The sequence below is a fragment of the Chinchilla lanigera genome, unplaced genomic scaffold, assembly GCF_000276665.1.
Source record: "Chinchilla lanigera isolate Chin_1 unplaced genomic scaffold, ChiLan1.0 scaffold00025, whole genome shotgun sequence".
In the NCBI taxonomy this organism is placed as follows: Eukaryota; Metazoa; Chordata; class Mammalia; order Rodentia; family Chinchillidae; genus Chinchilla; species Chinchilla lanigera.
Window position 1 is genome coordinate 19,501,680 of NW_004955426.1, and position 13,506 is coordinate 19,515,185.

Sequence of the window (13,506 nt, forward strand, 5' to 3'; positions counted from 1 at the left end):
GGTAATAGTCTTAGACCAAAAATATTCAACCTGGGGTTCTTATCGGAACCACTTATGCTCTCCCCCTGTGGTCTGAGTTCCAAGCCATAGATGGAGTATGTATCCCTCGAGGTAGCATGGTAGGGATGACCACCTATGGCTCCACTCTGCACACTTATTAAAGCCTGGGCTCCCAAAGGCAGTGTTGTCTAGGAACTTCCTACCCACACCTGTAAACCCCAGAATTCTACTCTGCACCTTTGCAGTCTTGGGGTGGGGAGACTTGATTTTTGTGCATCCAGACAGGCTTTCAGTACACTGGGAAAACTACTGGTTAGTTGTAGAAGACCTGGGTCCCCCTTTCTTTGTATGGCTGTGGGATGCTTTCTCAGCATCACTGAGCCCCTTTTTCCTAATCAAACAAATAGTACCAGTTCTGGTCCTCCGGCTCACCAGTTGCACCAGGGGCTGGAATGGGAAGGAGAGGACCCAGCTGCACTGGTTATGACTGATTGTACACTTACTGCTGCGGCGCTAAGAACTCTTACTTTCCAGCTCTTCTCTGTACTTTCCTATCAAATCTCTCCCCATACACACACACCACAGACAGCTTTTAGGTGAGTGTAGATGGTACCCAAGGCGGGGGTTCAGTGAGCGCACACCTCTTTCTCCTCCTCACGGTGGTACTCGGTGATGAGGTTGAAGGGCACAGTGTACAGGGTGCTGGACATTACGCCAAACAAGGAGCACAGGACCAGCGTGGAGTAGACATTTGGGAAGAGTCCTATAAATCCTGTCCCCAAGCCAAACAGCAAATATCCCACGAAGTAAAGACCCTTTAAGCCGATGTAGGATACCAAAGCTTTCTGAAAGTCTGTGGAGAGAAGAAAGGGGAAAATTACAGCTGGCAGTGTCTCACAACATTTAACGATTTCAAACAATCCTTTCTTTTGAAGATTCACTTTTCTAGGAGACTTTTGATACTAAGTTAGGAACAAAAGAACCTCCTTATCTGTGGGTTGAAAACAGCTGGCTTTTTTTTTTTATCAGTTTTTAATCCTCTCTATAGAAGACAGCTTGAAATCGCCTTGCTAAGCTGATTTTCTTTTCCGTAGAGGAGACTAAGGCACAGTTTAGCAAACAGCTGAATAGCAGAAAGATACAAAAGAGGGTGTACAAAAGCCTATATTGGCTATGGGCCCTTAGAGCTGCAAGGCGCAGAAGAACTGGGGGTGATTCTGGTTACAGAGGTCTAGCTCAGAGTTTGGGATATGGTTCAGTGGTTGAGGGTGTGTGAGGCTTCAGTTTGATCTCAAGCATTATTTTAAAAATCAGCATAAATAAAATCAAATAAAAATCACAAGAGGTCTGGTGCAATAACCCCAAGATGAGAATGTGTACTTATCCTGAACCTACCATCCAATGTCATCTGGGGAAAATTAGGTAAGTGAACTTTTGCAGAATAAGCTAAGTCACTCATGGTTTCTTAGTCTCCATCTGAATGCAGTATATGTACATAGGGAAGAAGTAAAAGATGTACAGTTCTCTGAAGATACTCTCTCTGACTTGCCAGCCCTTTCCACACTGGTGAAGGGTCCACCAGGCCCGCTGCTGTCCCCCTCACATAGACCCGTTTCTTAACTTTTTATCGTCGAGATTTCTCATCTGAAAACCGGGAGTAATACAATTTTTTGGAGTTATTGTCAGAATCAAGTGAGGAAATGTCGGAAAAATAACCCAGCCCAATGTTGAGGATGTAAAAGATGCCCAGGTAGTGTGGCTATTGCTGTTTCAACAAACACTGGCTGGTCCACACATTGCAGACTCTTAATTAGATTACTCTCCAAGGAGGTAAAATTGATTTGCTCATACAGCTGTAGGAATGAAGCTAATTTATAAAATAAATTAAGCTCTGCTTCAAGACATTTTACAATGTTTGCCATAAAGGTAAGGAAAACTCCCTATATCATTAATCTTCCTTTTAAAGTCAGTTTTAAGGGCCAGGGGTATAGCTCAGCAGCATAAGCGCTTGCCTGGCAAGCCTAAGGTCCTGAGTTCGATTCCCAGTACCAAAAAAAAAAAAAAAAAAAAAAAAGTCAGCTTTAAATCTGTGGATTCCTTGTCTTTCTTCTACTTAATTCTCCTGGAACATATGAACAGGAGGATAAATTACAGATGTTGAAATGTACCTATTCAAGAATCAAACTTCCCATATCTACCCAAATAATCATCAGACTTCTACCTTAAAGACAAGACACCTGATTTGCAGTGTGTTTGAATTAATTATGAGACAAAACAATGTCTGGGGTCACTGGATATAAGACAAGCTGTGGAAATGACAAGCAGACAGCACTGAATCCTCTATTAAATTCATACCATGTCTGGAGAACTGCTGTTCAGGTTAAAAATACGTGCAGTATAAGCCGATCAGTTTCATAATAAGTCTGGATAACCCAGGTTGCTTAATGATTACATTTATGCACAAAATGTAATCTAAGATGTCTAAGTACCTGAAAGATACCATCAATATGTAGCTCTAACCAAGGATAAAGGTATATTTGGAAACATACGTAACTTTCAGTACAAACACTGCGAGTCTGACCATTAAATGCTCTATTTATTGAGAGGTCAGTAAATTTTAGAGCCAAACATACAGTGTCCTCTGATAGGTCTGATAGCCAGGGGTAGCCGTCTCCTTCCACAGTGTTATTTTTAGGGTTAAAGGGAAATTGCTAATTTAAACACTCATGAATATTAGTGTTCATTAAGAACAATTAAGATTGCTATTTTGACTGGCGTAAGTGTGGCTTGCTATGTAAAAGGAGCTTGAAAAAAAAGTCCCTTATCACTACAGCCCACCCCAACCTGAAGGTTCCCCTGATGAGCTGCTTTAGATAGAGATACTGGGACTACAGCTGATATTATGTGAGGAATCCAAAATAGAGGACAATAGAGTATGCTCTGGAAGTGACAGAAATCAGTCAATTCTGGCCATGGTGGGCTAGGGTATAGGGGAAAATTTTGGATCATTTTAGAAGAAGTAATAATTAAGGCTGGTCAAAGGGCATCGTTAGGAATTATGTTGGTGGAAGGATAAAGAGGTCAGGTAGAAGAAACTAAAAGCACTGGAAAATCCACACAGAGGAGAAAGTCTGCGTAGGAGGTCATTAGGGTGATTAATTTGCATTCAGCAATAGAAGTCAAAGAGTGAACTAAGCCAATCTGAAAATATGAAAATGCCAAGTTCAAGACATGGGCTTTGTCCTGTAGGCATGGAGATCTGGGCTGGTTGGTATTTTATGAATAAAATTTTGATATGAATTCACAATGGTAAGGGTCTCATAGACGCATACACTAGTAAAGTTTAGAAGAGTATTTAAATAACAGTTTATTTCATACAGGGCTTTTAATGAGAAAGGGACTAAATATAACATGGCTTTTAAATATTCAAATGTCATGAAATACACATAGGAATTCAAGCTAGGCTAATTGAATGGTACCTCGTAAGGGTTCTCTGGTGGGGAAAAAGTTAAAATTGACACAAAGTTAAAATACTGATTATGTGTGGGAAAATGTGTTCCTCTTACAAAAATGAAGGTACTAGTAAATAACCCCCTTGCCTCGTGGAATCACAAAAGAATTCAAATGAATAATTTATTAGATTCTTTTCGTCTGTCACTTTCTGATTCTATTTTAAGTATTTCAATATTCCTCCTGGAATTTTCTTAGTTCACACACTCCCAGGGGGAAGAAAAGTGTTTGTAAAGACATGTAAGCTTCAAGCCACCACTATTTGATTGTAATGCATTTCAAAATAATAATATTATGGCTCTATGATTATTGGACTCCTTAATTCCTTACATGTTACATTGTGTCATCTCCTGCCAGTTGTGGTAAATTTTGAGGTAATCTGGAAGCAGGTTTCCTATTGTGCTATGACTAGGCGAAGAGCAGGGGAAGATTCAATCTTTTCCCCCTGTAAGAGGACAGTGTGTGTCCTGGGAATGGTAACCTGGGCTACACCACTGCTGCCCCTGAGTCTGTGCAAAATCTGGAGCTCTGAGATGAGGGTCAGCTTTTCCTCTCAAGGCCCTGAAGGAGCACAGAGCAGTGAAAAGAGCTCATTATACTTAGGATCCACATTTCCACTACACAGGATCTACTTGACTATTTCAGGGTAGACATTTCATTTGATTCAATGTGCAGAGCGCCTGGAGCTCACCATAAACATTAGCAAGCACAGGCTGAACCTGTGTGATGCCCTGGAGCTATAGCACCTAAAGATGGACTTCTTTAAAACCAGTAGCAGAAATCTCAGCATCCCACATCTTCCTGGTGAAAACTGAGCCAACTAAAGGACCGAGAGGCCCAGATCTCTTCAGAAGCTGGTGCCTGACAAGTTGTTCTCTATCCTGGGACAGTTGTTCTGTAACACAGGTCTGGGAACATCAGAGTTGAGGTTATTTTATACGATGGTCTTGTCCCCTGCCACTTTAACCATCCTTTCTGTTTGGTACCATCTTCAAATCTGATTGGCAGATCTTTAAAACACCACTAGTGATCCTGTTCCAGTGAAACACGAACTGGCTTGGATGTTGTTTCTCACCCATCCAACACTTTACCATGGTGTTTAAAAGATTCTGTTTTATTTTTGCAGGAAACCTTGATAAGGAACCCACTGAGTCCCCAAGCACAAAGTAATTACTGAGGGAAGTGACACCTAGCAATCACTATGACAAAGAATACTTCCTGACGTGCTATCTAAGTTTTGCCTGACATCCCTATACTTATCACAAGCCTGTTATTAAAAGAACAAAATAGGTGGAGAAATACAAAATCTTGATTCTGTTAGGCCTGAGACCTTTAGAGGACACCCTCAGGAGAGGAAGACTTACAAGAATAAACTGAAGAAAACACAGAGTTGATGCACAAACCCCAACATCCAACCTCGACCCCTCTTTCATAGATGAGAAACTCTGTGGAGTTGTGTGGGCTATAGGGATCCCCATGGTACACAATCTGAAAGAAAGTGTAAGGTTTGTTGAGTTACAAATGCAATGTGGCAGGGACCCCTTCTCATGTGCTTTGCTTATCTACCCTTGGAAAGAGCAACAAACATGTAGCTACCCACAGAGCCCTTCTTAGGGCACAGAGCTCATTACTAGTCATGAGCTAGTCACCACTTTCTTCCAATCACACCTGCTCCAGGACCTTCAGGGTGTCTCATGCTTATGCTGCTAGTCTAAAAACACTCCCTTGGATTGTTACCATCCCTGTTCCACTAACAGCTGGCCTCACCTGACTTAGGCAATCCTTCCACCCCTCCTCTGGTGTAGCCAACAAGCTTTTGACTCATCTCTATACATGCCTTTTCTCTGCCTGTTTGGAATGTGTTCTCGCCTTTCCACATCTCTGCAAATCCTATTCACCCTTCAAGGCCAGATCATGCTGGGCCTCCTTTATGTGGCCTGCCTTGATCTCTACAGCTTATATTGGTTGGCCCCTACTTGTCGTATTTAATCAAGTACTAGTAGTTCTCACAGTGTCCTCTAGTATAAAGATATAGCACCCTGCTTCCAAAACTTGTCTGTAAGCTAGCTGTTGAAGGTATTTTGTCTTATACTCCTACTGTACTATACTGCATACTCTTACTGTATTCTAGAGGCCAGCCCAGAAGAGAGCACTGATGAAGGATTGTAACTTGTGTCATTAAGTATGTGGGCAGACTCATTTTTTACCTGGCCCATGAAATCTGTGAAGAAGAGCATGTTGGACAGGAAGGCAGTCCATCCGATGAGGTGGCTGATACATAGGCAGCGGTAGTGGGGAGGCATGTTCACCAGTGCGCTCACAAGTGACTTCATGGTCATTACCTTCTGAGGCTGGAATGAAATGTGGAAAAGAGGTGTGACCTTCAGCCCCCTGCAGGAGTCAGATCACACCGACATGGTACATATCCGTCCTCTGGCTGTCACGCAGAGTCCCTTTTCCAGGACATAGCACGTAGGTTTCCATGGAGTAGGTTCAGAGGTGTTCTGTGCAGTAGTAGTTACATAGCAGTTTCAGACCCAGAATAGGCTTTTTGTGAACTAAGAGCAAAGACACTGGGAACGATGCTAGCTACAGGTCAAGATATAAGAAACATCTACCATCCTATCTTATGAGTAGAAAGATGTTTTTCTCTTACAAAAAATAAAGGTAGTAGCAAAGAGACCCCTAGCCCCATGAAATCACAAAGGAATTCAGATGAATAATTGATTAGATCTCTTTGGATATAATGATACTGCAAGGTCAAATCTCACAGCTCTCAGCTAGCCATCAGATTGTAGTTCCTAGATTTCTTGACTCTGAGATCTTAGTCAGTCAAATCAAAATGGCCTGCTCTGTCCCCTGGCTGCCCCCATGATTATAGTCTTCTACTTGGCAAAAAGACTTTGTAAATACAATAAATTGGCCTTGAGTTTATCAAGGAATTAATTGTGTGACCCTGGTTGAATCACGAGTCCTTGCAAGTCCAGTGCTACAAGGAACTGAATTCTGCCAACAACCTGAATGTGCTTATGATAAGGCTCTTGTCCTGCAGAGCATCCGGACGAGAACCAAACACTGCTGCCATGTTAATTTCTACTTTATCAGACCCTGAACAGAGAAACCATTGTGTTGTACCCAGACCTCTGACCCACAAAACAGTCAGGTGATTAAAGGATGTTGTTTTAAGCCCCAAGTTTATAATGATTTTTTATGGGACAACAGAAAACTGCTCTTATCCAGGTTCATTTCTCCTCGCAGTTCATTTCTCTGGATCATGTTAATAGTGAATACATGTTGTGTCAAGTAAAAATGTCAACAAGGTAGAAGAAAGTAAACATACATACATATATAAATGACTGTACTTGCCACAAATTCTTCAGTTTAGAGTTAGACTGTGTTAAAACTAGAGACTATAATTATGTGTTGGTTTCAAAACTTTTGGTTTCAAAAACTTGAGGGAGTGAAAAATTTTAAACCATTGACACATCTGTTTTGAAAGAAAGAATGCAAGAAGCTCTAACATCTTGTCATATAAGAAAAGAAAGAAATCTTGGAATACTAAGCAGTCATCTGCCCCAATGACATTGACAGTATGAACCTTAACCACGTCGGGGTGATGGTCTTTCTTGTCAGATTTTTATTTATTCTGAAATTTGACAAGGTGAAACAGACTCCAGTTAGTTTATTTATGTCTCCTGAGATTTCCTATTTTAGTTATAACTTCAAATCATTTTATAACTCAACATTAAACTGTAATGTTTTTTACTGCTTTGCCACAAAAAAATCAGAATTTTCCACTTTATGTTTCATGTATAAATTGATATTTTAAAATTATCAATCCTTAATGCCTTTTAGAAGACCTAGAAGAACCTAGTTTAGGCCCTTTAACCAATTCACTTTTCCTTCAGATGAGGATATGGTGTTAGTCAAAATGGCGCCAAGTTGTAAGCAGGAGACTAGACCCTCATTAGACACTGAAACCTACCAGCACTTTGATTTTGGACTTCCCAACTTTCTGAACTGTGAGAAATAAATGTCTATTGTACACTTAGATAATTTTATTGATTTTGTAGTCTGTAATCCATTGCCTATGATTGTACTAATTTTCTTATACTTAGTATTAAAAAAATACAGAAACTCCCTTGGAATTAAGAAAAGTAACTGTTTCCATGCACAGAATATGTTACTTGTCAAAATGAGTGGTGATTGTAACAAAAATGCAGTAGTTTATTGTCTTGGTTACTTTTTTCTTGCTGCTGGGACAAAATACCCAACGCCCAAAATGAAGGAAGGAAAGGTTTATTTAGCTTACAGTTTGTGGAGGTTTCAGTCCATACTTGGCTGGCTCCAAGGCAGAAGATAGCAAAGCAACAAGAGCAAAGGGGGGAAGGCAGCCCAACAGCAAACAGCCAGAGCAAACCGGGAGGAATGGCGGCAAGCAGCTTTTTCTCTGCCTTACTTTGTAAACAGGCTACCCCCACCTAAGGGGCGTGTAACTCTCACATCATCTCCATGCCCTCCTCTTCCACAGGCTCAGGATGTATACAAAGTAAGTATCCTGGCTTCCTGCTGAGTCACTTAGCCAAACCTCTAGACTCCCCAAGTTGACACAATGTTTCAACCATGACATTTATTACTATTATTTCCTCAATCACAGTAAGAAGTAGGAAAAGATATTGCCCAAGGAACAACAGCCTGGTTTTCATACTTCAAACTAAGTGATTTATATTCATTTTCCTTCTCCTCTTTCCAAAAATGCACAATTGGGAAAGTGAATCTGGCAAGTATTCACCCTTGCTCCAAACATTAATTCATACTTCTGCCTTTTAAATAATTTTCAGCCTGCTTTCATTGTTAACCTAACTTTTTCTTTCTTCTAAAAATAAATAGAAACTTCTAAATTGTGACTAATATTTCATCAAATCTGAGAAGATATTCAAAGTTCCTTTAAATATTTTACCTCACAATGAATATTCAGATGGTATCTTTTTCCTGACTCACCAATTCCCTTGGAAAAGCCCTTTCAGTGTTTCTAAATCCCTTAGGAATTGTTTCACTTCATATGCTTTGCACCAGTGTCGACTGGAGATGAGAAATGACAAATTAATAAGGGAACAGGGTAAAGAGTTTTCATGGGGGAAAGGGGACTAACAACAGTGCAATCAAAAGGAAACTATCCATGTGTTGCAAAAAGCAGCTTTTTTGGCACAGAAGAATTGGAGATGGTTTTATGGAATCCATTTGGAACTCTGAAACAATTCAGGCCTCTTGCCATTAAAAATAAAACTCTTTGGGCTGGGGATTTAGCTCAGCGGCAAAAGCGCCTGCCTGGCAAGCGCAAGGTCGTGAGTTTGGTTCCTAGTACCGGAGAAAAACCAAGAAGAAAAAAAATAAATAAATAAAACTCTTGATTCTCAAATTGCATAGCCACTCTCATTCTGGAAAGCAATGGCGGAGAAATATTGAAGACCACGGCCTTGGAGCTGGCCAGGCAGTGTATCGATTCCACTGCTCTACAGAAGGATTTCCAACATGAGCATTTGGAAGAGAAGTACAATATACTTGGCTTGAAGCCTAAGACACTTTACTATGCATTTCATTCTTATTTTGTTTTCTAAACGAAGTAACAAACCATTCAGAACCTACAGTTTTGTGTTTGTGACACACACTAGAAATCATGTTGTAGTTTTTGTTCTCATTAATTACTTTTAATTAACAAAAATTAGATATGTATATGCATTATGCACCCCATGATATATCACATTTATATATGGCTAAGTCATTAATATATATGCATTGATTAATATATGTATTACCTTACTGTTGTACTTGGGATCTGATATGTCCCCCAAAAGCCACATTGTGTTGAAGGCTGGGTTGCTACTGCACTTTTTGGAAGTAACTGGGTCATGAGGACTCTAATAAAATTTGTGGATTAATCTATTGATGAGATCATAGTGGTATTACTGGGAAGTGAAGGAAACAAGAGGTTGGGCCTGATAGAAAAGAGTGGATAATGAGGGTGTGACATTGGGAATGACATCTGGTTTCCAGCCCCTTTCTCTCTGACTCTTTCCCTTTCTCTCTGCTTCCCAGCCACCAAGAGGAGAGCGGCTTGCTTCCACCACGCCCTCTCACTATGGTGTTTCTGCCTTGCAGCCAGGCAGTCACAGCTTGGAGCTTCTGAAACCATGAACCAAAATAAATCTTCCCACCTTCAAGTTGACCTCCTTGGGTCTATCATCATAGCAATAAGAGTCTGACAAACATATTCAAGCATTTATCATTTATTTGTGATGACAATACTTATGGTCTACTCTTTTAACAATTTTCACGTGTATAGTACAGTAACTATACACTCATGATAGCCAATTGGACTTATTCCTCTTGTCTAACTGAAATTTTGCAGCCTTTGATGTGAGTTAGTTACATTTGATGTATCTGTTTTCTTACTAATGTGGAGAGTGCTATGCTTTTTAAAACTTCTACACTCACTGGATTTTGTTTGATCTCTAGCACAGCCTCTGGGGAGAAGTATGTTCTAGGCTGGGTGATTCTCTGATATAAACCATAATCTAGCAAAGTGACAGTCAAAAGGGCAGATATTCTATAGGGATAATATCTGCTTATGGTAAAACTTCATCTGATTTTGTTCCTTAACTCATGACATTTTCTCATTGTTTTATCTTTTTTATGTCTATTATAGAAATTTTGGATTTATTGTAGGCTTGTGGTTTTTTTTTCAAAAGAGAATTAAAGCCATCTGGTAAACCACTACCCAGAAAAAGAGTAAAATATATTTGACAATAAACATTTTGACATATCTTCTTTCCATTTTTATCCATATAACTTTTTCCCAAAATGAAGATTATTATATATATATGTGTGTGTTTTACCTGATATGCTTTACAGAAACCCTCAAGCACACACACACACATATGCACACGTACACACACACATACACACACTTTTTGTAATTATCTCAAATGTTCCCTTTTGCTAATCTATAGACACAATGAAGAAATGCTAAGCAATGAAGAGAGCAAACACTATTTGAAGGAGAACCTAACCCTAGGAAAACAATTTAGACTTTTATAACTAAGCAGCTAAGATTTGCTGCTTTTATTTCTACACAAAATTTGAATGAAGAAAAAGAATGCTTTCTACTGACTAGATGCAACAAAAATATTTTCTGAAAATATCATTGAATAAAGCACAGTTTCGTGTGGAATTACACAAGGTGTTCCAGTATAACTAGTCATAGTAGAGACCTGATTTGTTAGTGGCAGGGCAGGGAGTGCAGATATTCTCCCCTAGACAATCTGCTATAGGGCAAAGTGGGTGAGCCTAGGTCTTAGGAGACCTAAATGCTTGTTTTCTCTATTTGCCCTGAGATTAAGAAAAAATAGAAACAGGGCTTTGTGAATGGGTAGGTGAAGGAGGTTCAAAAGGAGGGGACAGAAATGGGGGGGGAGGAATCAAGATATATTATGCACAGGTATAAATCTCTATAATGAATGTGATCATTATATATACCTAAATTGCCCCAACAAATTTAAATGAAATTCGGAAAAAAGATAAAATGAAGACTTCATCCCGATGACTTCTTTGTTCCTTTTTGTGTTTTTCCTGTTACAAATACACTGTACCCATCCTAAACTGAGTGGGATGTCTGTGGGATTGAATGAACAGTTTATTCTCTTTGCTTGTACTCTTCTATCAAGTGGCTGGGTAGAAGGAGGATGGTAACCAAAGTTCTATCTCAGTCCACACACATGCAATGCTGAGGTTTACTTCTGCATTAATTTTGAAAAAAATGCTAAGCAAATGAAGAGAACAAACAATATTTGAGGAAAATTTAGACCTTGAGAAAACTAGCCACAGACTTTCATAACAGTTTTGTTGCTTTTACTCATGCACATAATTGAATAAACAAAAGTGAAGTTTTCCTATTAATCATAAGCAGCAAAAATATTTTCTTAAAATAACACTTAAAAAAAGCACAGCCTCCAAATTTGAAAATCCATTTAGTTAAACATAATATAGTAGCCTAGACTGGATCATGGAAAAGGAAAAGAACATTAGTGGAAAAACAGATAAAATTCAAGTAAGTCTTTTTTATTTAATAGTATTGTACCAGCTAATTTCTTAGTTTCCATAAATGTACATAATTATTTAAGATGTTAACATGAGGGAAAACTTAGAAAAGGTTAGAAAAGAACTCTGTACTGTATTTGTGACTTTTTTATAAACCTAAAATTATTTAAAATAAAGATTTATTTAGAAAGTAAAGCAGCAGTCTTTGCTAGATAACAACTCTGTAGGGTAGGGACAGGATCTGTCTTGACTACTACAGTCTCCTGGTACTCAGCAGTGGGTCCAGATGTGGTTATTAATAGTGATTGAATGAATAAATGAAAGAAAGAACCATGCACAGGATGTTACTGATTCTGATAATTCTTATTATTCACCCTAGCAACTTCCATCAAGACCCATATTCCACATGACTATTTTTGTCACATTCTCTCAACAACCCACAAATGGAAAATTTGCTACCAGCTCCTATGTGCCAAGCACTGAGGTAAATGTCAGGAATGGGAAGGGACCAGTAACCACCTCTTCTGAGGATTCCCTTGCCATTCGGTGGGGAAGATACAAATTAACAAACAGGCACAGAAAGTTAAAAGATTCCAACAGGGAAATGAATGTCATAACAGAATGGTCAAAAAGAGGAGCTTCTGCACTGGAATGGTTAGAGAAGGAAGGATAGAGTCTTCGGAAGGGAATAAGGATCCCCAAGAGGGCAGGACAGGGGAAGCCTGCATGTAATGAAACTCCATTCATTTGAAAATAGTTTAAATTATTAAAAACACTTCCTGCCTCAGCACATCATACTTGCCTGGATTTTAATTGATGCCTGAATTTCTGATGCTTTATGAAAGGGAGTAGACTTATACAACAACTAATATTTGTAAATCACCAAACTAGATGCTTTCACCTTCAGTATTGCATTTAACTCTTACAAGCCCTCTGTATAGAATGTATAGCAGTCATCTTTATCTTGCAGATTTTTAAAAAAACTGAACTCTGTGGGTTAAAATACAAAAGGCCACATAATTATAAGTTTTGTGAAGTTAGCAAGTTGTCAGAGACTAACAGTTGACCCCCAGTACCTGCTGTCCTTTCTTACAAGGCGTAGAGGTTTCAGCAAGGTTCCCAGTTGTGATATTCACCATCTGACTGTGATATTCACCATCTGACTTGTAACTACATGGGGCCATCTGAATAAGTCCTGGCTAATTGTCTAAGTAGATAAGCAAAAGTCATGCTTGCTGCAACTACTAAGCTGTGTCCATAAAGGAAAAGAACACACCTTTTCCTTTTTCCTCCCTGCTTGCAGAAATTTAGACATAACAATAATAACTGGGAAAGTCATTTGGAACCTCAAAATGAAAACTCCATGTTCAAAATGTCAGCAATGATGTAGGTCCCTCATAGAATATTAGATCAGCCCCAAACCATCCATTTGGACCTTTATAGAAGAGGAGAAATGAACTTGCATCTCCTGCAGACCATTGCAATTTAAAGTCACCTACACCTTAATTCATTGGGGGCCATGATTGAGACTCTGATGTAATTCTTCGAAACTCCACACCCTACCCACTTCCCAACACTTTCAGTCATTCACAGGGACTTTTATCTCTGCTATACTCACTACTCGCCCCAAATTTTTACTTTTTCCTCGATCCCTTTCACACTTTGGCTTCCAAACTATAAAGCTCCTCAACTGCTACTTTTAAGTTTTTACACAACCTCCCAGTTGCCAAATCCAAAGGATTTTCCCAGTCTTCATGTTATCTAACCCTCTTCACCTGAGTCCTGCAACTGTTTGTCTTTCTTTCTTTCTTTCTTTCTTTTTCTTTCTTTCTTTCTTTCTTTCTTTCTTTCTTTCTTTCTTTCTTTCTTTCTTTCTTTCTCTTTCTTTCTTTCTTTCTT

The 13,506-nt window shown here is 39.2% G+C and overlaps 1 protein-coding gene across 4 annotated transcripts in view; it reads right to left on the reverse strand.

Moving 5' to 3' along the window:
- Slc45a2 (solute carrier family 45, member 2) overlaps positions 1-13,506 on the reverse strand; it is a 31,687-nt gene that overhangs the window by 2,738 nt on the left and 15,443 nt on the right. For 3 of the 4 annotated variants that reach the window (XM_005386166.2, XM_013514939.1, XM_005386167.1), the window contains exons 4-6: positions 5,718-5,861; positions 4,875-4,998; positions 642-853 (exon numbers count right to left, since the gene is read on the reverse strand). In XM_005386166.2, the coding sequence (XP_005386223.1) occupies positions 642-853; positions 4,875-4,998; positions 5,718-5,861 (480 nt within the window). Of the gene's footprint in view, positions 1-641; positions 854-4,874; positions 4,999-5,717; positions 5,862-13,506 lie in introns of those variants that run through there. The other variant, XM_013514938.1, reaches the window with a different exon arrangement.